The sequence below is a fragment of the Mytilus californianus genome, unplaced genomic scaffold (assembly GCF_021869535.1).
Source record: "Mytilus californianus isolate M0D057914Y unplaced genomic scaffold, xbMytCali1.0.p SCAF_5, whole genome shotgun sequence".
NCBI classification, from domain to species: Eukaryota; Metazoa; Mollusca; class Bivalvia; order Mytilida; family Mytilidae; genus Mytilus; species Mytilus californianus.
In genome coordinates, this window is record NW_026262701.1 from 27,050,279 (window position 1) to 27,077,996 (window position 27,718).

Sequence of the window (27,718 nt, forward strand, 5' to 3'; positions counted from 1 at the left end):
TATCACTTTGGTGCGTGTGAAGCGTGTTGGATTGTTTGTAATCACCAGGTCTAGCGTGTTAGGGCCTCTTGTTGGTTCCTCCGCTAGTTGAACAAGTCCATTGTCGTCAAGAATGTCGCCAAAATTGTAGTGGTTTTTCTGACATGTTGACTCTGGTTTCAGGGTTCTTGTTATCCAGTTACAGCCTGGGAGATTGAAGTCGCCACCAACTACTATGAAGGCATTTTTTGTAGCATTTACTCTTTCAAGACTTCGCCCAAGTTCTTCAAGGCTTTCTTCATTTGATGTTTTGGGGTTATAGTAGGATGCAAGATACAAGTCTTTCTAACCAGCTAAGCTGATTTTAGCCCAAACAATCTCGCAATTTGTTTGTAGCTCGGGTACAGGTGTGCTTAGATGGTCATGATTTATTGCTATTAGCACCCCGCCTCCTTTCATGTCAAGTTGCGGTCATTTCTGTAGATGTTGTAATTTGGTGGAAAAATCTGGTTATCTTTTACAGAAGAATCCATCCAGGTTTCTGTTCCTAGGACAATATCTGGTTTAGTGCTTTCAACCAAGTTCTTAACTAATCATTGCTTTGATTTGATGGACTGAAAATTTACTGTAAGCATCTTGATAGGTACGCTTTTTAGTCTTTTATCCTGCTTCTTTCTGTCTGGTGTTGATGAGTGGATAGGTTTGATACAGTCAGATGGAAGTGGACTCTGGAGAGATGTATTAGATAGAATACTAAAAGAATTTGAGGGGGATAATACTATACAGTGCAAGTGCATGGTGGACACTCTTCTGTAATAATTCGTTTTTCTAATAGATTGGATTTGAGTAGGCATTCATATTTTCCCGCTTTTGTTGCAAAACGTTCTCGAGATATTCTTCCGCATGCTTTACAGCTCTTTTCATAATGCTAGCAAGACAAAGGTTTGTTTGACTTGCTTGCTTTGTTTGTATAATGAATGTTTGCTCAAGCATTGTAATTAAGATTGACATCTGCAAACAATATAAGTAGGCGGAGTTAAACCTGTGTATAGGTAAATTTGATTATTTGATAATGTCCAATCAAATTTAAATATAATGTATACAAGTTTAAATCCGCCTTTTTAATAATAAATTACATTATATGTTGTTTCCAGATGTCAATCTTAATTACAATGCTTGGGCAAACATTGATACAAACAAAGCAAGCAAGCCAAACAAACCTTTGTCTTTCTAGCATTATGAAAAGAGCTGTAACACAAATTTTCGGTATTCATGATTTGTTATTGATATATATATTTCTCACGACAAAACATTTTCATATCATTTATCAAGGATTTGTATAGTGATCACTATACAAATCCTTGCATTTATCTATGTTCTTAAAAATTATTTTCATGAATATTTATCGATGAAATTAATATATAACAAGCGATAAGGAATGTTATTTTGCACTCGATAATTTCCGCGAAAATTATACGAAATACGTCGGTTATCAGTCACAAGCGCAAGGAAATTTCTACGACAACATAACACCGGTATGACCTCTCAAGGTCACATCCGATGTAAAAATAGTCTTACATATCCGTCATTGCAAACCGAAATCGCGTTCGACATTACAATCACTTCCAAACTTCCGGTTTGTAATTTCAACAGGGTATGTCGAAATTTTGCTTAAATTTTATTCAAGCAGACATTTAGCATGCACAATTTTCTTAAGAAGGGTATACAATAATATTAAGTCAACTATTTCACATACACAGAAGTTCCCATCCCTATTTTTCTAAAGGAGGAAAGCCCACAGATGTAAAAACGCATATTTTGTTACTGTTAGTCTAACGCCAGTAACGGTAAACACATTTTGACCCAAACAGGGATGGTTCTTTGAGCTTTATTTCAGTAACTGCGAACATGCTTTATATGGTATGATATTCTTCTTATCCTTTTTTCTTGTGTTTAATGTTATCTACATGTATTTAATAATTTTCAAGTTTTCATAGAGCTAGGACATGTAGGAGCTGTACTGAATAATTTGTTATTGTATGTTGTTGGGTATCAGGTCAATCCGTTCTCAAACCAATCTGGCCCCAAGTCGTCCGCCCTGAGGTGGACCCGGCCACATACCAAAATAATAAATATGTGATATGAAACTTAAGTCAGAGAGTTTTGTGAAGTATTTGATTCAGGTTAAGTTTCACGTGGACCCTTTGGCTAAAATGGCTGTGTTTTCACCTCAAAATTTACTCTGAGTACAGACAAACCTGGATATCTGGAAAAGTTTTAAGGCATAGCATGCCCTAGATAAATAAAATTCAAATGCATTTTATGTTTAAGAAAATTAAAAACTTAACTGGATGTTGCAGTACACTTTTTTTCATTCCTACAATAGGTGCCAAAAATAAAAGTTGGGGAAAGAGGTTTGAGAACTTCCCCACAGGTAAATATTAAAGTGAACTGTATTGATTGACAGGGACAATAATTGGAAATTTAAACCGTGTCACTGAGTGGACCATATCATTTGACATGTTTGAGAGTCAACTGTTTGTTAATTTTATAATCTTCTGAGAGGACGAAAAAAAGTGCACAGCAAAATCCAGTTAAGTTTTTAATTTTCTAAAACATTAAATACATTTGATTTTTATTTACCTAAAGCATGCTACATGTATGCATTAAAACTTTTCCAGATGCACAGGTGTGTCTGTACTCAGAGTAAATTTTGATGTGAAAACGCAGCCATTTTAGCAAAAGGGTCCAAATGAACTGTAAGTGGAAATTTGCTCATGAAAAAGTTGTGTAAATTTTGCTGATCTGAGGATTATTTATTGGCACTGGCTATGATTACCCACAAAAAGTAACACTAAGAAATAACTATTGTTACTTCGAGACTAATTGCGGAATTGTGTCTCCGGACAGGGACCCAATTTCATACGGAAATTGCAGGTAACAATAATATCATTTTTTGTATTGTTACCTGTAAAATCTTTACATTTGCAAATTATGTCCTTTTTTGTGTGTACATGTACATATGTAGCATCAGGCATTTTTGTACTGTCTTTTGTTTAACATATTTGAACAAATTTATATGAATAGAGTCAATAGAAAATTATTTATTGAACATAGCAATGATAATTTGAAAGCACATTTATGCATATTTAAAATTCTTTTAGATATTTATTTTGGTGGCACTTCCTGCACATCCAGTATGTATCCTTAGGTGGCATTTTGATGCCAACACATTTTATAGCTGGTACCACTCTAACACCAGTTGTTATCTATAGATCCATATCTATGTACGTCTATACTGCACACTAAATAGTTCCATTCTGAATACACCAATCTCGAGTTGTGTTAATGAATGAATAAATTACACTGGTTAACATGGCTAACCCGAGGTCAATCGGTGTAAACGAAGTCATCAAACAATCTGTTCTTACTGTGATGTAATGGCAGAAGCATTGCGACATTTACCGGAAAGTGCATGAATTTAGATAGTTGTCTATAGTGAGTTGTTTTAATCGAACCCGTTTGGCAAAAGTGGACGTCATATTGGACAATACATCTGAAATTTTGGTTATGTTAATGGTTTTTACACCATAATTTCATTTTTTAAATTTATTTCACAGAATGCTGGCAATTCAAACATTTTTAGATCAGCGCCTGTCTAAATATATTTTTTCGGTTAACAATTAACTGCAGGTAACAATAAAAATTATATTTTTGTTACCTGCAATTTCCATATGAAGTCGGGTCCCTATCCTGAAATACGTTTTGACAATTATTCTCAGAAGTAACAATAATTATTTCTTATTTTTAATTTTTTGCGGGTAATCATAGCCAGTGCCATATTTATTTGGAAACAGTAATGATGATCAATGGCAACAGGTAGCTAACTTTTTAAGAAAAGGAAAAATCAAACAATATTTCTGAATTTGAGTAGTTTTTGTCTCGCCTGTGACTGTGAGACATATGATAGGTGTTGCTTTGACAGATGGGCATTGCCGGGGATGTCGTCATCATCGGCGGCGGCAACAATTTTTAATACTGAATTTTCTGCTTAATTAAGTTTGATAGGAACTACTTGTGATAGATCAATGACATTTTGTAGAAAGTTGCAATACTATCATTAAATATCATTTTGACTACAATTTTGAGGCTCTTCCCCCCTAGCTCATGGTCCAGTGAGTGAGTGACTTTGAATTGATTAGCAATTTTCAATGTAAAGTTTTCTGCTTAAGTCAGTTTGATAGGAGCTACTTGTGATAGATCAATCATATTTTCTATAAAGTGGCATTACTATCAGTACATACATGTATCAGTTTGACTACTATTTCAAGTCCATGTCACCTAGGTCATGGTCCTGCAATTTTGAATTAATTAGCAGTGTTGCTGGCAATCCGATTGTCTTTTTATGAAATTTCTGCCAACAGGTGAGACATATCTCTGTCAACAGTTTATTTTAACTTTTAAAGACAAAAGTTTGTGTGCATTAACCAACTGTAACCAATGTTATTACACCAGTTGAAAAGATTATTTAGATCAAAGTCATTTGAAAAATTGCTGATTGATTTTGATTATAATAATGATTGCACCAACTTCTGTATTATACGATTTTATTATAATTATGCATAGCCAATATTCTTGATATAGAACTAATATCTTAATCAACATAAAGGCTATACAGTATACACTGCATAATCATCCCTACACATTAAAGGTGATAAAATGATTTTAATATACATATTTTACATTATAAAATAATATATTTCAATATGAAATCTTAATATAAATATTTAAAATATTATAAACAATATTCCAATAAATGTCTCCTCTAACCATTCTAATGGAAATTATACCGGTATATTTTGATATGCATCAAAGGCACAATTTTTTATTTCGTCTACCTTTGCTATTTTTCATCATGTTCTTAAAATTTATTAATATTTATGAACTACATGTCAAATCTGTATAATTTTTATCCCTTGTAAATATTTTTTGAAATTGGGACCGGGATCGACTTGGAACGACTTGGGGCTGGATCAACATAGAAGCATTTGCATGTACATGTACATGTATCATGTATCTTTGTTAGTCCAACGATAAAGATTGAAATAGAGAGGATATTGAAAAACTTGTTTATCCACATCAATTGACCAGGTGTCTGCCCTGAGTTAGGACAGCAGGGGTTAAAAAAAATTGTTACAACTCACTAGCCCAGGACTTATTGGTAGCAGGATTTTACTAGCCTCACTGGACACAATTATGAACGATTTTTAAACTGTGATTAATATTTTTTTTATGTAGACTACTTTTCTTGAATTGTTTATACCATAGAATTTAAGATGTATGAAGGCTTTCCGTTTTGCATCATATCCCACATAATTTTCTATTCACGTTAGGATACTTTAGTAAGATTTGCGAGACCTCGTTTTATTGGTCAAGTGAGCCACATATGGACGCAATTCCAAACAACACTTTATTACTATATCTTGCAGAAGAAATCAATGACAACAGTCTAGATTGATAAAACATACATTTATCTTAATCTCAAACACATTTCCAGAGAAAAATAAAATGCACAAGTTTGTATTTTAGGTCAATTACTTCAGCAGTGGTTGCAGACGAAATGTCTGTCATGTGTAAGGGAAAGATTTTGGAATTGGTTTGTTTTTTATGTAAGTTCCTCCTTTTAAGGAGCACTAAATTCAAGTTTCTCCATTTCGGTGGTGAACCTATCATTCATCTATGATTTTTTTTTACAGGTCAACATTATTTTCGGAGTTCTCTGGACTTTTCAATAAAGTTAATATATTATCTTTTGACCATAAATAGGGTCACAAGAGTCTAAAAAACGTCAGTTGTGGGGTTATTTGGGCAAGGGGATTTTCCACTTACTATTTTGGAAATGCCAAGAATTGTTTGTTACTAGTCCGTCGGGCATATTCGGTTACAAGTTTTAATTGCCCGAAGTGAAAAAGTCTAGTCCTGGGCGTAGGGCTAGTGGATTTTTTAACCCCTGGACAGTAGTTATTTTTTTGTGTCATATCTAAACATTATACATGTAGCTAGCCTGCTGTTCGGTGTGAGCCAAGGCTCCGTGTTGAAGACCATACTTTGATACCTGTTACCTGATCTTTATTTTCACCAAACAAACCTGCAAAACTGACTTCAACAACAACTTTGAAATTAACAACAAATCTGCTATACTGAAATAAGCAATAAATCTGATATACAAAAGTCACAAACAAACCTGCTGTAATGAAATTAACAAAACATCTGCTATACTGAAATTAACAAACAAACCTTCTATACTGAAATCAACAACAACTTTGTATATTGAAATTAACAACAAATCAAGTTATACTGAAATTAACAACAAATCTTATACATGTATACTGAAATTAACGACAAATCTTATACATGTATACTGAAATTTACAAAATAAATTTTGACTTATTGTATACATGGGTAAATCTATTGAAATGATTATTGAAGACAGTATGTTTACCTCTAGTTGTCTTTTTGTTGTTTATGTGTCGTAAATGATAAAATCTATTGATATCTAATACATGTATGTAGGAAGAAAATATTTTCATAAAGGGATCAACATTGTTTGTTTATATAATTAGCAACCTTTCCAAATCCAGAAATCCTTTAGAATAGTCTATTAACCCTGTAATTAGGGATCCATTTTTTTAGTTGTCTCTCTTAGTCCTGACATACATTTTCATTGACTTTTGAGAGCTAGCAGAAAGAGCCGATTTATCTGTGCGTATTGTGTGTAACCTTTAAATTTTTCAAATCTTTTACTTAACATTTAATTTTTTGTTAAGCTAAAAAACTAGAATATTAACATGTTCATTTATATGTTTTTGAGTTTAGTGTGATGCCCATTTTCATTGAACTAGTACTTATTGTTCAGGGGCCAGCTGAATCCTGCCTCCGGGTGCGGGATTTTCTCGCTGTATTGAAGACCCATTGGTGGCCTTCATATGTTTTCTGCACTTTGGTCGGGTTGTTGTCTCTTTGACACATTCCCCATTTCCATTCTCAATTTTATGTATTCATACATATATGCCACATTTTTCACCTGTGTAATTTTTATAAATAACTAATACATATTTTTATTTTATTTTCAGATTAATTAAGTCATGGAGGATTTAAGGATTTGTTAACACTTTATTCTAATATACATTTAGTAAAACACTATTGAAAATATCACTGACAATGAATGCAAAGTATAGTCGTCTACCGAGTTCTGATCCTTTGGAAGAAGTTAAACTTGATTTTGGATCTGCGTTTTCTTACAGTAATAATCAAATGTCTGACAACTATGGTCTGGCACCAACAGGAGAATATAAATCAGCATTTACCTATAAAGATTGGACACCACAAAATAAAACTGATATTAGATATGTAAAAGGTACAAATAGTTTAAAGAATACAAGTATCAGTATTCAGTAATTATGTCTCAGCTGAGTCAGCAGTGTTTGTAAGGCAATCATACATATCTAAAACACATTTAATTGTTTATATTCACTCTATATATTCATAAAACATTTGGTCAACAAACCATGGTAGAGGGCATAGTTATAGTCTTCATCTGAAGTCCCTATTAAATCTGTTTCCAGATAGATTTCATACCAGGTAAGATTGATGGCCATGATGATGTGCACTTGATTATACTATAAAGAATTTTAATTTACATTTTTGATGGAGTTATAGGCTTTAGCCAATAGTAGCATAAAGACATTCGGTGTATGCTAATCCATTGAAATTTTTTCCTTAAAGCTTTCGTTTTCTGTAGAATTGTTTTTAATCATGACTGTGTAGTTGACAAGACTAAAGATTTACTTCCATTTTGATTTGACAATTTTTCAAGTTGAAATGAAGTGTCAATTTTTGCCTATTGAAGCATAATCACACCTTGGAAAGGCTACTCCTCTGTAAAAATATGTACAAAAACTTTCATACTTTGTAGGATTTTTATCATATTGTGTAGTTGACCATATCATTTGGACTTTTTTAGTTTTAAGAATTTTATATGAATTGTCAAGACTTTCACTATTTTGGCCTACTGTAAAATAATAAAATTGTAACATCTTTTTTATTTCTCCTTACTCCTGAAATTGCCCGACAGTTTGTATGTCATTCAATGTAATTTCCTCTAACCCCTGAAATTGTCAGACTATTTAGTAAGCCTGCATTGGAATTTCCTGTTACCCCTGAAACTAACAGACAATTTAGATATAACCAGTGGAATTTCCTCTAAACCCTGAAAAGTCAGACTATTAGGATATCACTCAGTGAAGTTTTCTCTAACCCCTGAAAAAGTCAGACTATTAGGATATCACTCAGTGAAATTTTCTCTAACCCCTGAAAAAGTCAGACTATTAGGATATCACTCAGTGAAATTTCCTCTAACCCCTGAAAAGTCAGACTATTAGGATATCACTCAGTGAAATTTCCTCTAACCCCTGAAAAGTCAGACTATTAGGATATCACTCAGTGAAATTTCCTCTAACCCCTGAAAAAGTCAGACTATTTGGATATCACTCCGTGGAATTTCCCCTTACCCCTTGAATTGTCAGACGATCTGCATATCACTCAATGTAATTTCCCCTAACCCCTGAAATTATAAGACCATTTGGAGATCACTCAGGGCTGTTCCATAAAAACATAATGGGACCCAGGGAAGGCACTTCCAAATCTCAACTATGGGTGGGTGTCATCTATGTTTTTGCATAGTGGAAATGTAAGAGAAATTCTAATTTGCCTCTATAGGTGGTTACCCCATTTTTACAGTGTCTTCCCTGGGTACCATGTATGTTTTAATGGAACAGCCCTAAGTGTAATTTCCCCTAACTCCTGAAATTGTCAGACAATTTAGAAATCACTCAACTAAATTTCCCCACATTTCACAATCTTGTTAAACAAAATGTTAGATTTATTTGCTTGTTGATTTCAGTAAAGCAGATTGTTTGTTGACTAATTTCAATAACGTAGAGCATGTTTTATTTTCAGTAAGTTAGTTGTTTACAGTAATGCAAAGTTATTCGTATGAGTTCACAAATTTGTTTTGTTAATTTCTGTAAATCAGATTTACTTTTATTAATTTCAGTATAGCATATTTGTTTTGATAATTTCAGTAATGTAGAGTTATATTAAATGAACATCAGTTAAGCAGATTTGTTTTGTTATTTACAGTAAAACCAAGTTGTTTTTCTCAGACATGTCATTGGATATTAACTGGCCTGGCGATAATCCTTGTCATATTAACCTGTCCTGTGTCATTATGGTTTTGTATCAAGGTAAGTCCTACTCATAAATTATTCTCCAGTTTAATTAGTTTTGTGAAAGACCAATATTGTATAAAAATAGAGATGTGGTATGATTGCCAATGAGACAACTATCCATCAATGTTCAAATGAAGTGAATGTAAGCAACAATAGGCAACAGTACAGCCGTTAACAAAGAGAAAAACCCATACCGTATAGTCAGCTATAAAAGGCCCAACAAAAAAAATGTGAAACAATTCAATTGAGAAAACTATCTTATAACAAAACCATTTACAAAAAAAACAAATATGACAGACATGAACCAATGACAACCACTGAACTACAGGCTCCTGACTTGGGAAAGGCACATTAATATTTGTAATAGTCCTTAAATTTAGTTATAATGCTTGAAAAGTGAAAAATACTTTAACTGGTTGCATATTTGACTTCTTGTGTTAGAAAATTTAATTTGAAAAAAGACAAGAATCAGGGATTATTGATTTTATTTGATTTTGGAATGTAGGTACATGTAGTTGACCTATAAATTAGTCCTTAAGGATAATGCTGATTCATGTTTTGGTACAGAAACTGCATACTAATTTTTTAATAGTTTGAATAAAACTGTAGAAGATCATTAATCTGACTACTTTTATTTTCCAAATCGGTAAATGGTTTTCCTTAAATATATATTTTTTTTCAGAAAGTATCACATTATGAAAGAATTGTTATTTTTAGACTTGGAAGGATGCGTCCTGTGAAACAACAAGGTATGAATTATAGAAAACAATGATATTAGTATCAATTGAAAATTTTGGGACATTTATTGTAACCCGTACTCTATGATGTTTGCTGTTCCAATTTATTTCCAAACATGACATTACAGTATTTAACTGGAATCAAAAGACAGGCTTTATTTTAATTTTTTTTTAAATGGCAATTTCATACCTGACAGCTGTTACATGAAATGTAAAACTTTTTACAAGGATTTACATATTTTGAAACTCCTAAAAAAACTGGTTAGATTAAGATTATAATAACATATTATTTGCTGTTGAAGAACACAGATAAAATAACAAGTACTTTGGATTCATTTATTCAAATTTTATGATTTTTATGGATTGCCGAAAATTGTATTTTTCCTTGATATTGTATCAAAACGTATGTTGAGAACCCCTCATGCACAAAACATATGAAAAACATGAAATTCATATGTTTTTCATATGATATATAAAACATATGAAAAACATATGTTGCAATTATTCCTGTGTACATTTGGCGTTTGAAATCAAGGTTTACCTATATCCATTCAATCCATGAAAATTGGTATCCCATAAATAAAAGGTGAATCCACAGATAAGTAATATTAAGTAACTGTTTTTTTTCGTTTTAGGTATAGTGTTTATTTTACCATGTGTAGACAAAATAGAAAGAGTAGATTTACGCATCAAAGCCTTTAATGTTCCACCACAGCATGTAAGTTCTGACTATAGTTAAACCATGTACAAATGTATGGACAAAAGGAAATAAGTCAGTCTTCATAAAAGAACTTTGAATGTCCAGCCACATGAGTATGACTACATTTGAATTAGACATCAATTAATTTCCCACCATTTTGTACAGTTGTTTTGGAATACAGTAGCCTCAAATCTGAAAGGGGGATTTATAAATTTGCAGCCACGTTAATTTAGAATAAGAAAGTTAATTGCTTTTTCTTGTGTAGAGTGAGTGCCACCCTCTGCACTTAAAACCTTGATTGCAATAACTCGTTAAGGGTCTGTAGTTGTCCTGGTACAGGGTTAAATTTCTGCCTACTACCCAACTTACCCTTATTTCTAGTGGCAGTCCATATTTCCCACTTCTTTTGCTGTTGGCCTACCAAGCAGAACCTATCTGTTGTATGAATTTATTTGTAAGGTTTCCTGAATATGCATGAAATAATTACCACTGGACATTAAACAAGCAACAATCAATCAAATCTTAAATTTGTTCTAGCAGATGTCAAAAATCACAGAAATTATTTAAGTTTTTTTTATCTATTCATTGACTAAGTATGCATAAAGAACATTAATTCATATATATATATAAATATATATAATTTGTCTCAAATTTAGCCCAAAAATGTTAGATCTTCAAATTTGCGTTAGCAAATTTTCATTCTTCCGTCAGCAAGATTCAATCCTTTGCTTCTGTGACATTTTGGCAACACCGCCTGCACCATGTCCAGTGCCCTAGACCACTCGACCACCTAGGCTATATAAAAATATAGCTTTCGCTGCACTTCTCTCTTCTCTCCATATAAATACAAATCCAAAGTTATGAATAATTTCAATAGATTGCTCTCATATTTTTTTGAAGTGCCTGGGAACATGTCAAATTGATTGAGCCCATACTTTTATTTTACAGCTAATAACCCATGACAGAGGACTAATAGAAGTTGGAGCAGATATTTATTACAAGATAACATCAGTGGAGAGATACATTACTGGTATACAAGACATGAATCATTCACTCAGGATACTTGTTCAATCGTCACTGAAAAATAATTTTGTTCAGAAAACACTGCATGACATTGAAACTGATAAATTAGGTATTACTGGTGAAATTTTGGTAAGTTTATTATTTTTTTTTATTGTGAAACTGGTTATATTTTCATTTTTCAGCACTAGATAACAAATTTGAAAAGACTGTATAAATTTCATTTTTATTTTCAATAACATAAAAGAGCCAAAAAATGACATAATGAAATATTGTGACAAGGGAGATAATTTAAATATGCCATAGATTGATACTGAAATAAGGGAGACAATTTAAATTACTAGCCACTGAAGTTGTCTAAATCAGCTGATTTTAAAAAACAAAACCTTTTTATTGGTTATTATAAACCCAAACCATGTAAATATTTGAAAGTTAAAATTTTGTATGACCAGAATACATAAATATGCTATTTCATTAACAAAGATTTTTTTTTATAATTTGAACAGCAGATAATTATTGGGGGGAAAAAAAAATTCAAATTTTCAAAATGATGAGATGTAATATTTTCAACAATCATATAAATTAAATGGTAAGTCATAGTATTTTAAAGTTTAAGGAATTCATGTCGTTTTTTTAATAGATATGAACTACATCTTAGAATCAATAACCTTAACTTTATATTTTTTTATCTTAGGAAGGAAGCAATAAAACTTGTAAAAACTGGGGAGTTGTTATTCATGAGGTCAGAATGTAAGTGTTTGTCAAAGTTATACATAAAATAAGATTGTATGTTTTATTGCAAAATTAGTAAAATTGAATATCTGTGGTGGCATAACCAAAACAATATTTGACTAATATCAACATCTTTGACAAAACATTTATTTTGAACAGGTCTTTGCTCATAGTGAAATGTTCATGGAAAGATCTTACATGTATGATAGAAAAGAAAACATTATAAGACCAAATTCAAATATTTTACTATTGACATCTGACAGACTAATTATATTTTTTAAACAAATGAACATAGATTATTTATTAGATTTTCTAATTCATGTGTCCAAAAATTTTCCTTGCAATTCTTTCTCCTTTGGAGATGTGACATATCATTTATGCTAAGCTTACAAATAATATCATTTTGTTATAATTGTAGTAAATAAACCATTTCTTAGACATTTTGGCCTTCTTCGGTTTCTTTGTTATCTTTCTAGTCATGCATGTTTATCAAGAAACAAAAAATCATGTTTTGAATTTTATTTCCAGATCACCTATTAAAGTATTAAAGAGGCCAGAAAACAATTCAGGAATGCCTGCTGGTCTTCCACAAACTTTCCAACAGCTAGCCTCAGCATTTCTTCAGGCTTCAGCCAGTAAGTTTTAGGTTCCTTTTATACTTCAAAATAATATACAGTACCATAGAAATGTTTTTTTTTTTAATTTGAGTAAATAGGTACCAGAATACATCAATGAATCAAAAACCTAATGAAAGAGATCTATAGGTCAACATATAGTCTTCAACAATAGACAGGTGTCTATAAAATGTCCAAATGTGCTTTGATCATTATGAAATCAAAGTGATTAATTTTTTTAATGAAACATTATTATGAACATAGCTAGATTATTTACCTTGTCTGTTTGTATTGGTATAATGGCCAATGAGACAGCTAAACACTAATGATAAAAGAGTAAGAACAAATACTGCGTATTAAGTGTGTTTTTGCTAGCTGAAGCCCGACTCCAGGTGCGGGATTTTCTCAGTGCATTGAAGACCCATTGATGGCCTTGCTCTTTGGTCAGGTTGTTGTCTCTTTGACACATTCCCCGTTTCCATTTTCAATTCTATTGATATAAATATAAGGAGATGTGGTTTGATTACAAATAAGAAAACTATCGACCATAGGACTAGGATGTAAACAACGACAGGTCATGGCCATCAACAATGAGCAAAACCCATACCATTTAGTAAACTGTTAAAGGTCCTAGGATACCAAAATGTGAAACAATTCAAAAGAGGAAACCAACGCCGTGTTTTCAGCTAATAATATAAAGCAAAAAAAAGAAACAATATGACGAGAGGGCAACAAACAACAACCACTGGACTACATGCTTCCATAGCGCTTTGTTGTCTAGATGGAATCATTTCACTCTAAATTATCCCTGCAGGTGGAGATGCAACAAATGGGCCATTACCCATAATTCCAGAGGCTGTGACAGTACTTCCTGACAGTGGGGCAGCTGGGGTTGATGATGCTTTACTCCACAATATCCCCACCCCCAGAGAATTTATAGGACTCATCAAAACCGTGCTATCAGAATCTATGGTCAGAAGTGTAGGCTCTGTATATATGTTCCAGCTCAGTGGCCAGGATGGTGGTGTCTTTTATTTAGATTTGAAAAATGGTGAGATTATTTTTTTTTTTAAGAATATCACAAAAATGACAAATGTCAAGTCAGCATCAAACAAGCTTTTGTAAATTGTATATGTGAAGAGAAAAACAATTTTATAGATCAATACAGTTTTATTTAGTTATTTTTGAAAATACTGTCAAATCTCCTTATGCCAAAAATTGTTGTTTAGAAAACTATAATTAATTGAGGTATTTGTCAATCGTAATTGTTATATGTATTTTTACCTTTAACTAGTAAGTTGATTTGAAATTTTGGTTTACTTGTATATATTTAAAATTCTTATAAAGAAAAACTTATGTAGATTAACCGAATGTGTCAGATTCAAAGAAAAATCTAAATTTTGTTTACGTTTTTAGTTATGGATTCCTATTTAAGACAAATACTCTTTACTTTTGTCAAAATGTAATGTAACTTCAGAAGATTTTTGCATGCATTTATGATTGCTATTGCTAAATATTAAATGTGCACACATGTGAGATAAATTATTGCCATTTCATGAATTACTGTATTAAGATAGTGCCATCAAAATTAAGTTGCAGGTTAACATTTTTGCAACATCTATACTGTCACATTTTCCTAATAACAAAAACATTACAAACATTTCTGAATCTACAATACTTATTTAAATATAGCAAGAAATGGGACGAACTGATATTTTCTTCAATTTTTTTTATGTAGGTGAAGGAGATGCTGGAGAAGGTCTTCCACCTAACGGGGAACCAGACACTACTCTAACATTAACAGTACCAGATATGCAGAGCATGTTCATTGGACAATTAAAACCATTGCAGGCATACATGAGTGGCCGTCTCAAAGTGGCAGGAGATCTTTCTGCTGCAACACAGTTAGGAGATGTTATCAAAACTGTGATGAAAAAAGTAAAAGAAGATAGAAAAGATACTTTTATAGTTTAATGACGGGGAGATATTGTTTATCTGTGATACCATGACAATCAACATAGCAATGATGAACCTCAGACACTTGGTTCAATATATAATGAGGGCAAACCATTTGTGTGAGGATTGAGTTCGATCCTGATTTCTATACCAGAAAATAATAAGAGTTGTATAACTTGTCTGAACCAAAGTATCTATTGTGAACTAATACCATCACTTGGCATTGGTTTTCTTTCATCAATTGTCTGTAATAAACAAACTTAAAATATCATTTTACAAACCATTCGGCCAATTGTAACCTCATCTGAAGGGTTCTGCTTTAAGAGTATGTCCTACAAGGCCACTGTTACTACAAATAGAATATATGTGGCAGGTATGAAATCAACTAAATCCTATTAGAAATTCTCAAACTACTTTAAAATACTTCCAAATTTGGAGCCATAGTACATTTATGAGCTCCATTCTACTTACTTTCTTCCAAAAATAGTAAAATTTTTCTAACCTTTCAAAAATAATTTGATTTATTAAGAAAAAAAAAAAGAAGAGTAGGATGACTCTATATTTTGTTATTTCCCTGTTTCATCATCAACAATTAATAATTGAAATATTTTTTACCTAAAAGGCCATGTTTATATACAGTTTTGGATAAAACTATATATTATTAGTCTTATGCAAGCAGATATTTGACTCACATCTCTGTGTATAAGACATCTTGTGGCAAAATGTCTTATTAATTAATTACTCATACCTTTTACAAATGTTCAAAATGTGTAAATATCAAGATAAGGTAGTTTTGGTAGTTATTGATGTTCTCCTGTAATGCAATAAGTTTGAATGTCTAAAGTAAGGACAATATTCAATTATATTCCAACACTAATACCTGACAGACTATTGTCTGGTTAAACTTGAAGTTTATAATATTTTTATTTTATATATTTCCAATATTTAATGTTTTTGGGAATGTTTTTGCAGATTTTGGGCTGATATATGTTATGAAATGATATTTTTGTGATTATAGATAATTAATAACAGTATATAAACTTTCTGTTAATTACTTTAATAGTGTACCTATGTTTGAGCTTGATATGGCCATTTGCCTCATTATTCCACATGGTCTCCAGATGCACTAGTTGACATTTGTTCAAGTTTCAAAATAAAACCATGAATCTTATGTGATCGTTATGTACCGGTACTTTAAACTGTAGTTCTATAAATTGTACTGTATACAAATAAATTTCTATTGTTAATGGATTGTTTTGCACAATTTATATTTGTTTGTGGTTTAATATTGCATTGTGATATATATATATTTTGGTCTGTATGTAGTTTTGAAAGTAATTTACTGTATGCAATGTTAATATTTCTTATCTTTCTTTACATCTTTTTGAAGGATGTTAGCTGTTACCATTTCCAACATTTCTTATTATTTTGTAACCTCCCCCCCCCCCCCTCAGTTTATAACTAATGCATTTATTGTCTTACTTTTTGAAAAAAAATCTGACATGGACAAAAATGCTAACAATGTCAAGATCTTCATATTTCCACCAAAATTATAAAATACTCATTATACTAGTTAACGTTATTGCCCTTAAATTAAAGATGAATTTTGACAAATTTATGAGTTTTTCCCCTATTATCTTGAAAAATCTCATTATAGGAGTAATTGCCCTTAAAGGCGGATTTTTCTTTCTTATTTTCTAGGTTTTGCCTATGATCTCAAAAAATTATAATAGATAGGTAGAAATGATAATTTTTTAACAAATATTCCTGTTATTACCAATTGTTTTAATTTTTTAACAGGTGAGTGATTCAGGCTCTTTGGAGCCTTCTTTCCTGTTCTGTTACTACATATTTAACAACATCACAATTTCAAAATAATTGCCCTGATTGATGTTATAAAACTTTCTGAAAAAGTTAAACACCACAAATGATGCATTTTCCCACTCTGAAATGCCAATATTGGTCACTGCAGCTCATTCAATTATGAAAAAGTTAAGAGTTCATGAAATATTATACATTATCTGTCTAAGCAATGCAAACTATTCTGTTCATAAATCATTGTTAAATTAATTTCCTGGCTCTTATCTTAAACACACAAAACATATTTTTTCGGCTCTTTCAAACTGACTGAAAAGACGGACTATTTCATACCCCAAGCACACCTGTCATCTGTACTATTTCTTAAAAAAAATCTAGCTTAAAACAATGTTGAATAGTTGATGATAAAATACTAATTTATTGAACTTTCTCAATTTTTAGGATTGTTTCATTATGTAGTTCTCATTTTTTTTTTTTTATTTATACAATTTTTGTTGAAACAATAATGTTGTTTTACTGTGCCATATAAAAATAAACCCAAAAAACTGTTGTCTGTCTAAATAAAAGCCTATTTTAAGTGATTGATTTTCTCTGTTTCAAACACTTTTGGACTGTCAGATCAACTTGTCTTTTTCTTGCAGGCAAATCCCTTTTTATTATCTTGTAGGATGTTTTTAGTCTTTTTTAAGTTATTTAATGTTTTTTATTTTTTTATTTTTTAATAAATAAAATTTATTTTTCATTGTATTTCAGTGTTCAAATTACAGGCATTTGTCATTAAGAAGTCCCATGTGGTTGTTGCATTTGAAATATTTTCTACTAATCAAAGAGCTGAAAGCTCTGAGGAAAAATGACACCACTGTCTCTACTACTGTGATATTTTTTATGCAAGTCTTGATTTTCACATACAGTAATTAGTTTAACATTCCAACATGTCTCGTAAGCATATAATTGATATTCGTATATGTGTGTGTTATGTGAAGATGACAACTGGCTGTTTTTTTAGTACAAATATATAGGTCAAGACTACCTGAATGATCTACAGTATCCAATGACTACTGGCTGTTTTTTTCTATAAATAAATAGGTCAAGACTACCACAATGATCTACAATATCCAATGACTACTGGCGGTTCTTTTGTACTAATAAATAGGTCAAGACTATTTGAATGATCTACAATATCCAATGACTACTGGCTGTTCTTTTGTACATATAAATAAAGACTACCTGAATGATCTAAAGTATTCTAAGTAATGTGATTTTTGTCTTGCAATTACATTTTTCTAAATCAAGAATATAGACTACTAGCATCCTTTTCAAACCAAATGATTATGAAGAGCCTGTTGTTATCAAGCTCTTATACCCCACATACTCATTAAATAAGTTACTAGTGACCTAGTTATTTCTGTTACTTGAAGCAAATTATATTTCTGTAGATTTAGACAATAGTATAATATTGTTTTACTAGTTTTATTTCACCTTGAAGACAAATAGGGAAACTCCTTTGATTTTTTATTTCATGTCAGTCAGGTCGCTTTATATGAAACTTGAAACCACTTCTCTGCCATATTGTTATTTTATAACAACTCTGCCCTTGACCATGTTGACCCATGTAATTGATATTCATTCTTTAACCATATATCATAGTCAGTTAGTTTTTGATTTTGCACTCCCACACCACCTTTCAGGTCAAATGTCTGTCTCCATTTAAGTTAATGACATTGAACAATCGTGGTATTAAACACAATTTCAATAGTGATAATGCTGTTCTAGTAGGTCACCATATATTTAACTTGGGTAGCATTCCAGTTATTGAAATTTGTGTCAGATTAGAACAATGATCTAGACCTTTAGGAATGGATCTTACAATTTAATATGGAGCCATAGTATGGGACTCCTACACGGTAACAAAAAAAACAAGCTTGAAAAGATACCTCAAGCGGCAAAATCTATCATCAGAAATTACAAGTCAAGAGAGGATGGACGGGATACGTCTCTAAAATGCTTGCCTAACTGGAACTACAACAAGATCTCCAGACAAGACGAACAAGGAGTTGAAGCTAGAAGTTAATATTTATGTAAAAAGTAGTTGAGGGGCTGATTCCCGCTATTGAACCATACTGTCATTCTAAAATATTATTGCGTAAGGATTTCTGTATTGTCCTTGTTATTGGTCCATGTCTTGGTGTATTGGTCTGAGGCGAAGCCGAAGGCCAATACTGCTGGCCGGTATCGGGTCCTTTCGCGCCCAATACACGTTCGCACCCCACACGTTCGCCCCCTAGGTCCGTTCGCACCCTTCACGTTCGCACCCTTTTTTTTTATTCAAAAACCTGATAAATTTTTAGATGTTTTGTAGATGTTTATATCAAAATATTTTGATTACTGCTAATTGGTATTTATTCACAGCCTAATTTGGTGTTATTATTGAGTGTTTGAAAATCATGATTGTTGTCATGGTTGTTTTAACATGCGTTGATGTAAATACTGCATGTATTTAGCTTGGTATCATTATGAGTAAAACTTTGAAGATTTTAAATAAAAAACATGAAAAATAATTGTTTTTAACTGCTTGGTTCCTTTGATCTCATGTGTGTCAGAATCTCACTTTATTCATAAACAATGAAAAAAACTATTTTTAGCAATACACTATCCAAACATGATTAAAAATTATTCAACACAAAAATAAAATACTGGTCGTCAGAATCTCACTTTATTTAAAAACAATAAAAAAATGTTTATAACAATATATTTACCATGACACAAAAAAAACCTTGTCAGAATCTCACTTTATTTAGAAACAATGAAAAAATATATATTTATAGCAATACACTTACCAAAACTCGTTTACAAATTATTAAAAACAAAACCAATAAAAAATGGGCGCAAACGGACTTTGGGTGCGAACGTGTAGGGTGCGAAAGTGAAAGGGGGGCGAACGTGCATGGGGGCGAACGTGATTGGGCGCGAACGGACCCGGATTCCTGCTGGCCGAGGACCAACAATAAGGCCAATACAGAAATACATGTAATAGTATCTTTATTAATTATTAAACTACAGTGTTACAATATTTTTGTATTTCATTTCACAAGAGATAAACATTTTTACCTTGAAGTGGAACTATCCCGGACCTTAAGATCATCTCAGTCCTATCATCACACTCATCTTCCAAAAGTCAATTAACACTCATAAAATACCTACAGACTGGAAACATGCAAATGTCTGTCCTGCATTCAAAAAAGGCGACAAAAACAATGCCATAAATTACAGGCCAATTTCACTAACATGTATACTTTGCAAAATTATGGAGCATATCATAGCTAGTCAAATAATGGAACATCTCGAAAAAAACAATATTTTATATGATTTACAACATGGTTTCCGATCAAAACGCTCTTGTGAGACACAATTACTATCTTTCATACAGGACCTTGCAAGAGACAACAATAACAACATACAAACTGATGTCGTTGTGATGGACTTTGCCAAAGCTTTTGACAAAGTCCCTCACAAAAGGTTACTGTACAAATTAAAATACTACGGCATAGAAAATAATACCTTGGAATGGATTGGTGATTTTTTACACCATCGTACACAGACAGTCATGCTAGATGGAGAACAATCAGAAAAAATTGGGGTAACATCTAGAGTGCCACAGGGCACTGTCCTTGGCCCAATCTTATTCCTCATTTACATAAATGATTTCCCAGAATATTTACAACACAGCACCTTAAGGTTATTTGCCGATGACAGCATCATCTATAGAAACATCAAAAACATAGATGATGCATCCAAACTACAACATGATTTAAATTCAGCGGCACAATGGGAAAAAGACTGGTTAATGTCATTTCACCCAGACAAATGCTCCATACTTAGAATTACACAAAAAAAGAAACCAGTCAACCATGACTACATCCTTCATGGTCACATTCTCCAAACTGAAACAGCTACAAAATATTTAGGCATAACCATCCAATCTGATCTCAAATGGAATAAACACATAAATAATATAACAGCTAATGCAAATCCACAACTTAATTTCCTAAAACGTAACCTTAAAGTTTCATCCAAACAAATTAAAGAAAGGGCATACATGTCATTAGTAAGACCTAAGCTTGAGTACAGCTCTTGCGTCTGGGACCCTCACAACAAAAACCAAATCAATCAAATTGAGATGGTCCAACGAAGAGCTGCTCGCTATACATGTAATAGATATCACAATACCAGCTCAGTCTCAAATATGCTTGATCACTTACAGTGGCCTACATTAGAATTGAGACGTATACAAACAAGACTAGTGGTATTCTATAAGATCATACATCAACACATAGCAATCTACCCTAAAGATCTTCTCGTTAAATCAGACAGTAGAACAAGATATAAACATACCAACCACTTTAAACAAATTCAAACAAATAAAGATTCTTACAAGTTCTCATTTTATCCACATACAATAGTACAATGGAACCTACTTCCTACACCAGCAATCCTTTGTACAACAGTCGAAGGCTTCAAAGAGCAGATTTCTATATCTGCTCTTTCACAAATATTCTAAAAACTGCATAACATGTACATAGTTTTACCATGAAATATACATAGGATAACAATCCACAAAAAAATTTATTAAATCACTGTTATATTTTTACTTCATTTTCTATGCACCAATGCAATGTAACGTAAAATTACTGAAAATTTATTTCTTTTAAATTGTAAATAAGCCACGCATGCAACGGCACGTAATAGTCAAAGTTGTGACTGAGTGCGGAAATATGAAGATAGATAGATATCCAAATCTCAGTTTCTTTTTATAAGATGCAATATCTAATGATTTGGTGCCGTTTCCATGTATCTTCAGCCTTTTCTCATCTGATGAATTTTTCTACCCTTTCCAGTCACTATAAAGTGTTACAACTTTAATTTAGACACAACACATAAATAGTAATTGGAAAGGTACTGCCATTGCATGTGTAATGCAAATTTAAATTTTAAAAAAAATAATGCAAGAGTTGAAATTGATACAACTATCCATAAACCAATTGACCAAAGAACGAAGATTTGCGCAATTACAGAATGCATATGCCTGTTTCGGGTTTAAAAATAAAAGACCGTTTACAAAACATGAGAAGCGAAAGTGAACAGTAAAAATCGATTTGTACCATCGACATGATGAAATTATGAGGTCGTCATGAAATGAACTTTGTGATAATTTACTCGTTCCCCAAACCTGAAATAATTCCATCGTCTACTTTCAAAATGCTTTTCAAACGAATGGGACCGTCTTTAACCTAAAATATATGCCATACTGAACGTTTCAGCTTGTTTATGGTGAGTAAATAAAAACTGCGTAGTACAAACAACTGTTTCCTTTCAGTTTGAGTTTATCGTGACTTACGATCTAAAAACTTCAGACGTTCCGAAATCCTGTTTTGGCCAGATCAGAACTCGGCCAATACGGAAAATAATCTGTATTGGCCGAGTTGACATCTTATATTGCATATGCAGTTTTCATCATATTAAGTACAATAACAGTGTAGTTAATTAATAATGATACAGTTACAGACTCTGCTGCTATAACTTTGTAAACAAAGATTCATACGCACCGCGTGCGTATAACCGTATTACTAATTTCCGATTATTAAAATCTTCGTAAATCTGAATAAAGACCAGTTTCTATCCAATGGATATCAAAATGATTCCGATTATTACTTTTTTAATGATTGTAAAGTTGAAATGGCATGAAAGGCTGACATTATTCAGGAGAACTATTTTGACTAGCGATTGCTGATCATTGGAGGGTAAAAAGTCCAACACCACAACAAAACGGATCTATTTATCATGTATACATACCGATTGTTTACGATTGTAAGACATGTGCATAAAAGTGAAAGCTCGAATAAATATGAAAAATATAACAAAGGGATAGCTCCAAATACCATTAAATATCAAAAATCATATGGACAGGTCAAGGATTTCTATAGTGAGAAATCACTATACAAATCCTTGGACAGGTCAAGGTATCTTTTTGGTACATAAAATAACGTATGTAAACTGGTTCCCGTCCGACTACAACACTTTAACAAAGACTTTGTTCGAGTGTAGCGTAATACAAGCAGATTCCAGTTAGTATGTAAAAATAGTAAATATGAAACCGAGTGCGGTAGGCGGAGGCATAATCAACTTCCGTTAGTTCTGGTCAATGGTATCGGAAACATGCCGCTGATAGCGTCATTTTCCAAAAATCTGTTTTCTTTCCTAGCCTGGAAGTGTCAGTTTTCCAGGAATTATTTTATTTCAGTGAATTTTTCATTAAAACTGACCCCAAAGGTTGCCTGCAGTAAAGAAATATGGTCATTCATGTTGCTCAATAAAACTTTTGCTATACATATATTAGGGCATGTATCTGACTATGTGGGATATATAAATACACATCAACCTTGAGATGTTAAGTCTAATGCCCTGTTTAGAGTGAATGCCATATCTCTCTGCATGCTAAATAACCCTTGCAACAAATCTCTGAAGATTCTGTAAAATACAACAAATATCTGATTGCCTAACTCTATAGGTGGCCTGTTGAGTTTTGCCCCTACATACCCTCACTTTCTATTGGCAGTCAAAATTGCCTGCACTTCATCCTGGTCAACCAATTTTGCAGAAGAGAACTATTGTTTTTATTGTTAATTTGTCCTCGTCTTGAATATTTATGAAATGTTTGCCACTAAAGTCTGTCACTGGAGGTGAAGCAATAGTCAACATTTTGTGAGCATGCTATAATCTGTGCTACTTTTTCAAATTCATAACTCATCCACTTCCTGTTTAAAGAATACTCATAATGGTCATGTAAAAAATAAGCAAACAATAATTGAAAACAAAACGTGAATCTTTTATGACAGCAAACTCCCATAAAACCATTACCAAATGTCAAGAAGACACATATCAATGAAAAAAATTTAAAAAAAAATATTGAGCAATTACAATAGACCACACCAACCATCATGACAAAACTCCAAAAACAGACTAGAGTTTAAAGTATTATGTTTACCTTGAATCTATATACTGGTAATATGCACTTCACTTGTCTGTCTGTCTGTTTATAAGTACTACAAATATTTTGGACACACTTTTTCGTGAGTACTACTGAACAGGATTACTTCCTATTTGGTCAGAATCTTGACATGATGTTATATTTTGTGATGACTTCGTATGCAGAGGAGATAAGTCAAACAAGTCGCACAGAAACCAGAGGTTCGGAACATCTAGAAATTACATTGAGATGTTGGATTAAGGCTAAAGCTGATTGCACAACTATGATTTGTCATTTTGGGTTTTGTCTACTAGCAGTTACTGACATGCCAGCTCCAGACCTCAATTAAACTGATTGAAAGATTATGTCTTCATCATATGAATATCAGGCACAATCCCTCCTGTTAGGGGTTTAGTATTATACCATCATAAAATATATGAGAAGAACATAACCCGAGTCATGCCAACAACTGGTTTTAGAATAAATATGTTTAATTCCGATGCAAAGACCCTATAAGTGAATCAATATTAAAGCCAAAATATGCAATCTTTAATGACCTGACAACAGTATCGTAACTATATCCCTTCTTAATAAGTGTGTTTAAAGGTTTTGTTAGCTTTTGAGGTGAATACTGACATTTTTGTGCTTTGTAAAGAATATTACCATAAAAGATTGGATGTGAAATACCCGAATGTATAAGATGTCTGTATGTTGAGTTATATTTACGAATGATGTCCTTATACCGATGATAAAATTTGTAAATGTTTTGACTAGTTTATGATATCGAAATCCCTGGTGTAATAATTTTTCAGTTATACATAAATTTCTTTCGCTAAAATTTAATACGTTGTTACATACACGAGCGAATCATACAAGTTGAGATATATAAACACCATAAGATGGTGACAAGGGAACGTCACCATCTAAAATTGGATAATTAACGATAGGAAATCATTTTAAGCAATAATCATAAATCGTTTTTGAGATACTGCGCGACATGTGAAAACCCCCCTTTTTAAAAAAAAATAAATGTGGATAGTGTCCACATGTGGACACAGATGATGCCCCCACTTGCATATCATAAAGTTATAAAGGGACATAACCGAAGAACCGTAAAAGTGACGCTACCCAAATTTGATCTGAGTTTTGTGGACATAAGCATTGTGTGTAAGTTTCATAACATTTGGTTGAGGCTAACTTAAGTAGAGAACAGAAACTAAAAATTCAGCAATTTTTCTATTTGTAAACACGCATAACTCTAGAACGGTTGTGTATAAGTTTTATAGCATTTGGTTGAGACAAACTAAAGTTTTATAACATTTGGTTGAGACAAACTAAAGTTAGAAAACGGAAACGAAAAATTCAGCAATTTTTATGTTTATAAAGGGACATAACTCAAGAATGGTAAAAGTGTCGCCACCAAATTTCGTACTCAATCTGTATTATGTAGTAATAAGCATTGTGTATAAGCTTCCTAACATTTGGTTGAGGCAAACTAAAGTTACAAAACGGAAACAAAAAATTTGTACTTGATCTTAGTTTTGTGGAAATGAATAATTTGTATAGGTTTCATAATGTTTGGTTGGGGCAAACTTAAGTTACAGAATGGAAACTAAAAATTTTGCAATCTTTCGATTTATAAAGGGGCACAACTCAATAATGGTTAAAGTGACACTACCCATAATCAACTTTATCTGCGTTTTATCAGTGGAAGTTAAAATTAAACATTGCATTGTATAAAGCATTGATTGTAGTTGATTCAACAATAATCATGGACAAAGGAAGATAACTCCAATTTTAAAATTACTTGATATTTAGAAGAAAATAAAAATTTTGCAATGTTTCCATTTATAAAGGGGCATAACTGTAGAACGGTTAAAGTGACGCCACCAAAATTCAAACTTGATCTGTGTTTTGTGGTAATAAGCATTGTGTATAAGTTTCATAACATTTAGTTGAGGCAAACTTAAGTTAGAGAACGGAAATTAAAAATTTTGCAATTTTTCCATTTATAAAGGGGCATAACTCTAGAACGGTTAAAGTGACGCCACCAAAATTCAAACTTGATCTGTGTTTTGTGGTAATAAGCATTGTGCATAAGTTGCATAACATTTGGTTCTGGCAAACTCAAGTTAGAGAACGGAAACAAATTTTGGGACGAACATACAGACGGACAAGGGTAAAACTTAATGCCCCCACCGCTATGGCGGGGGCATAAAAAATCAATATCTCTAAAATAAAATTTTGAATCAAAACCAAAAAGTATTCAGATCTTTAGATTAATATAACTAAGAAGTGTGTAAAATTTTAAGCAATAATCATAAATCGTTTTTGAGATACAGCGCGACATGTGAAAACCCCTCCCCCTTTTTTTACAAAATACTCAATAACTCAAAAATAAAATTTTGAATCATCAGCAAAAAGTATACAGATCTTAAGATTAATATAACTAAGAAGTGTGTAAAGTTTTAAGCAATATTCATAAATTGTTTTTGAGATACGGCGTGACATGTGAAAAAAAACACACCTGTTTTAGTTACTAAGTCCTGTAACTTAAAAAGTTTTAATCTTATTTTCACCAAAAAGTATACAGATCGTTTGACCATCATAAGAAACAATTATTTTAAGTTTCATAATATTTGGATAAGTCGTTCTCAAGTTACAGTGCGACATGTTTACACCGGACAGACAGACGGACAGATGACATTTGTATACCATAATACGTCCCGTCAAAATTTTGATTTTAAAAATATCAGATTTCAGAGAAATACTTTTTTCAAGGAGTTGATGCCACTTAGAACATCTGACTTAATTCACTTTTTTTTAAAAGAATATTGACAATGTGTCAATAAGACTTTATGTCCATGGGTACTATGCAAAATAAGGATAGGAACTTTACTTTTGTAATGTAAAATACTTATTCTTTAACTAAAATAATAAACAACTGCTGAACCAATGCCTCCTAAATTTTGTGTTGGTAGAGTTTCATTAAGTGGATACCAGATGGTTAATTCTTAAACTGTTTTTGTTCAGTATGTATCTAGAATCTTGGTTTTGGTTTGGAAATGACTCTGCTGGGGAAATAAATGTGTGAAACGGACCTTGACTATTTGTCATAGCAAACTGAGACAATTTGTGTCATTATGTAAATACAAACACAATTATACAGAAATAACTAGAGTCTTTTCATATTATAATGCATTTGTCAGAGAGACACTTTTTTAAATTAAAAAGTTTAAATACTTTATTTAATAAAACATAGAATAATCACACTGTTAAAATTTCACTCACATAATATTACACATGTATACCAATGTAAACAATTAAATACAAGTTTAACTCTTAATAAATAAATAAACATATTCAATTACCAACATTTTCACCTGAATTGACCTTTATAGGTTTGAAAACTGTTACCCGATACAGTGATATCACTATTAGTCATGGGGGACCAATTTTTTCATGTATTTTTGTTGTCGTGCTCAACCGCAAAATTTAGTACCCAACAAACACATATTTCCATTTTCTCAGTATGTGTTAATCATACAACCATGTAAACCCCATGTAAACCATCATTTTTATCACAAACCACAAAAATTGTTTCCCATGAATGAAAATTTTTCAACATTAATGTAATAGTTGTAAAAATAAATTTATTACAACTCTTTCAGGCAGTGTGGTTCTTAAAAGGTTTGAATAGTTCTGTTAAGGCCCCCTTAGTTTCCTTGCTTACAAACTACAGTTCTGTTAAGGCCAGGCACCCTTAGTTTCCTTGCTTACAAACTACAGTTCTGTTAAGGCCCCTTAGTTTCCTTGCTTACAAACTACAGTTCTGTTAAGACCCCCTT

General features: G+C 32.1%; 2 protein-coding genes across 2 annotated transcripts in view; both read left to right on the forward strand.

Moving 5' to 3' along the window:
* Positions 1–27,718, forward strand: part of LOC127702715 (DNA-directed RNA polymerase II subunit RPB1-like) — a 519,640-nt gene that overhangs the window by 58,361 nt on the left and 433,561 nt on the right. The window lies entirely within an intron of this gene.
* Positions 1,600–17,593, forward strand: LOC127702721 (stomatin-like protein 1). The gene is made up of 10 exons (XM_052207027.1): positions 1,600–1,633; positions 7,113–7,396; positions 9,181–9,284; positions 9,952–10,018; positions 10,642–10,724; positions 11,655–11,858; positions 12,421–12,476; positions 12,987–13,093; positions 13,887–14,123; positions 14,811–17,593. Exons 2-10 carry the CDS (start codon positions 7,201–7,203, stop codon positions 15,044–15,046), a joined length of 1,290 nt encoding a protein of 429 aa, XP_052062987.1. The 5' UTR covers positions 1,600–1,633; positions 7,113–7,200; the 3' UTR covers positions 15,047–17,593.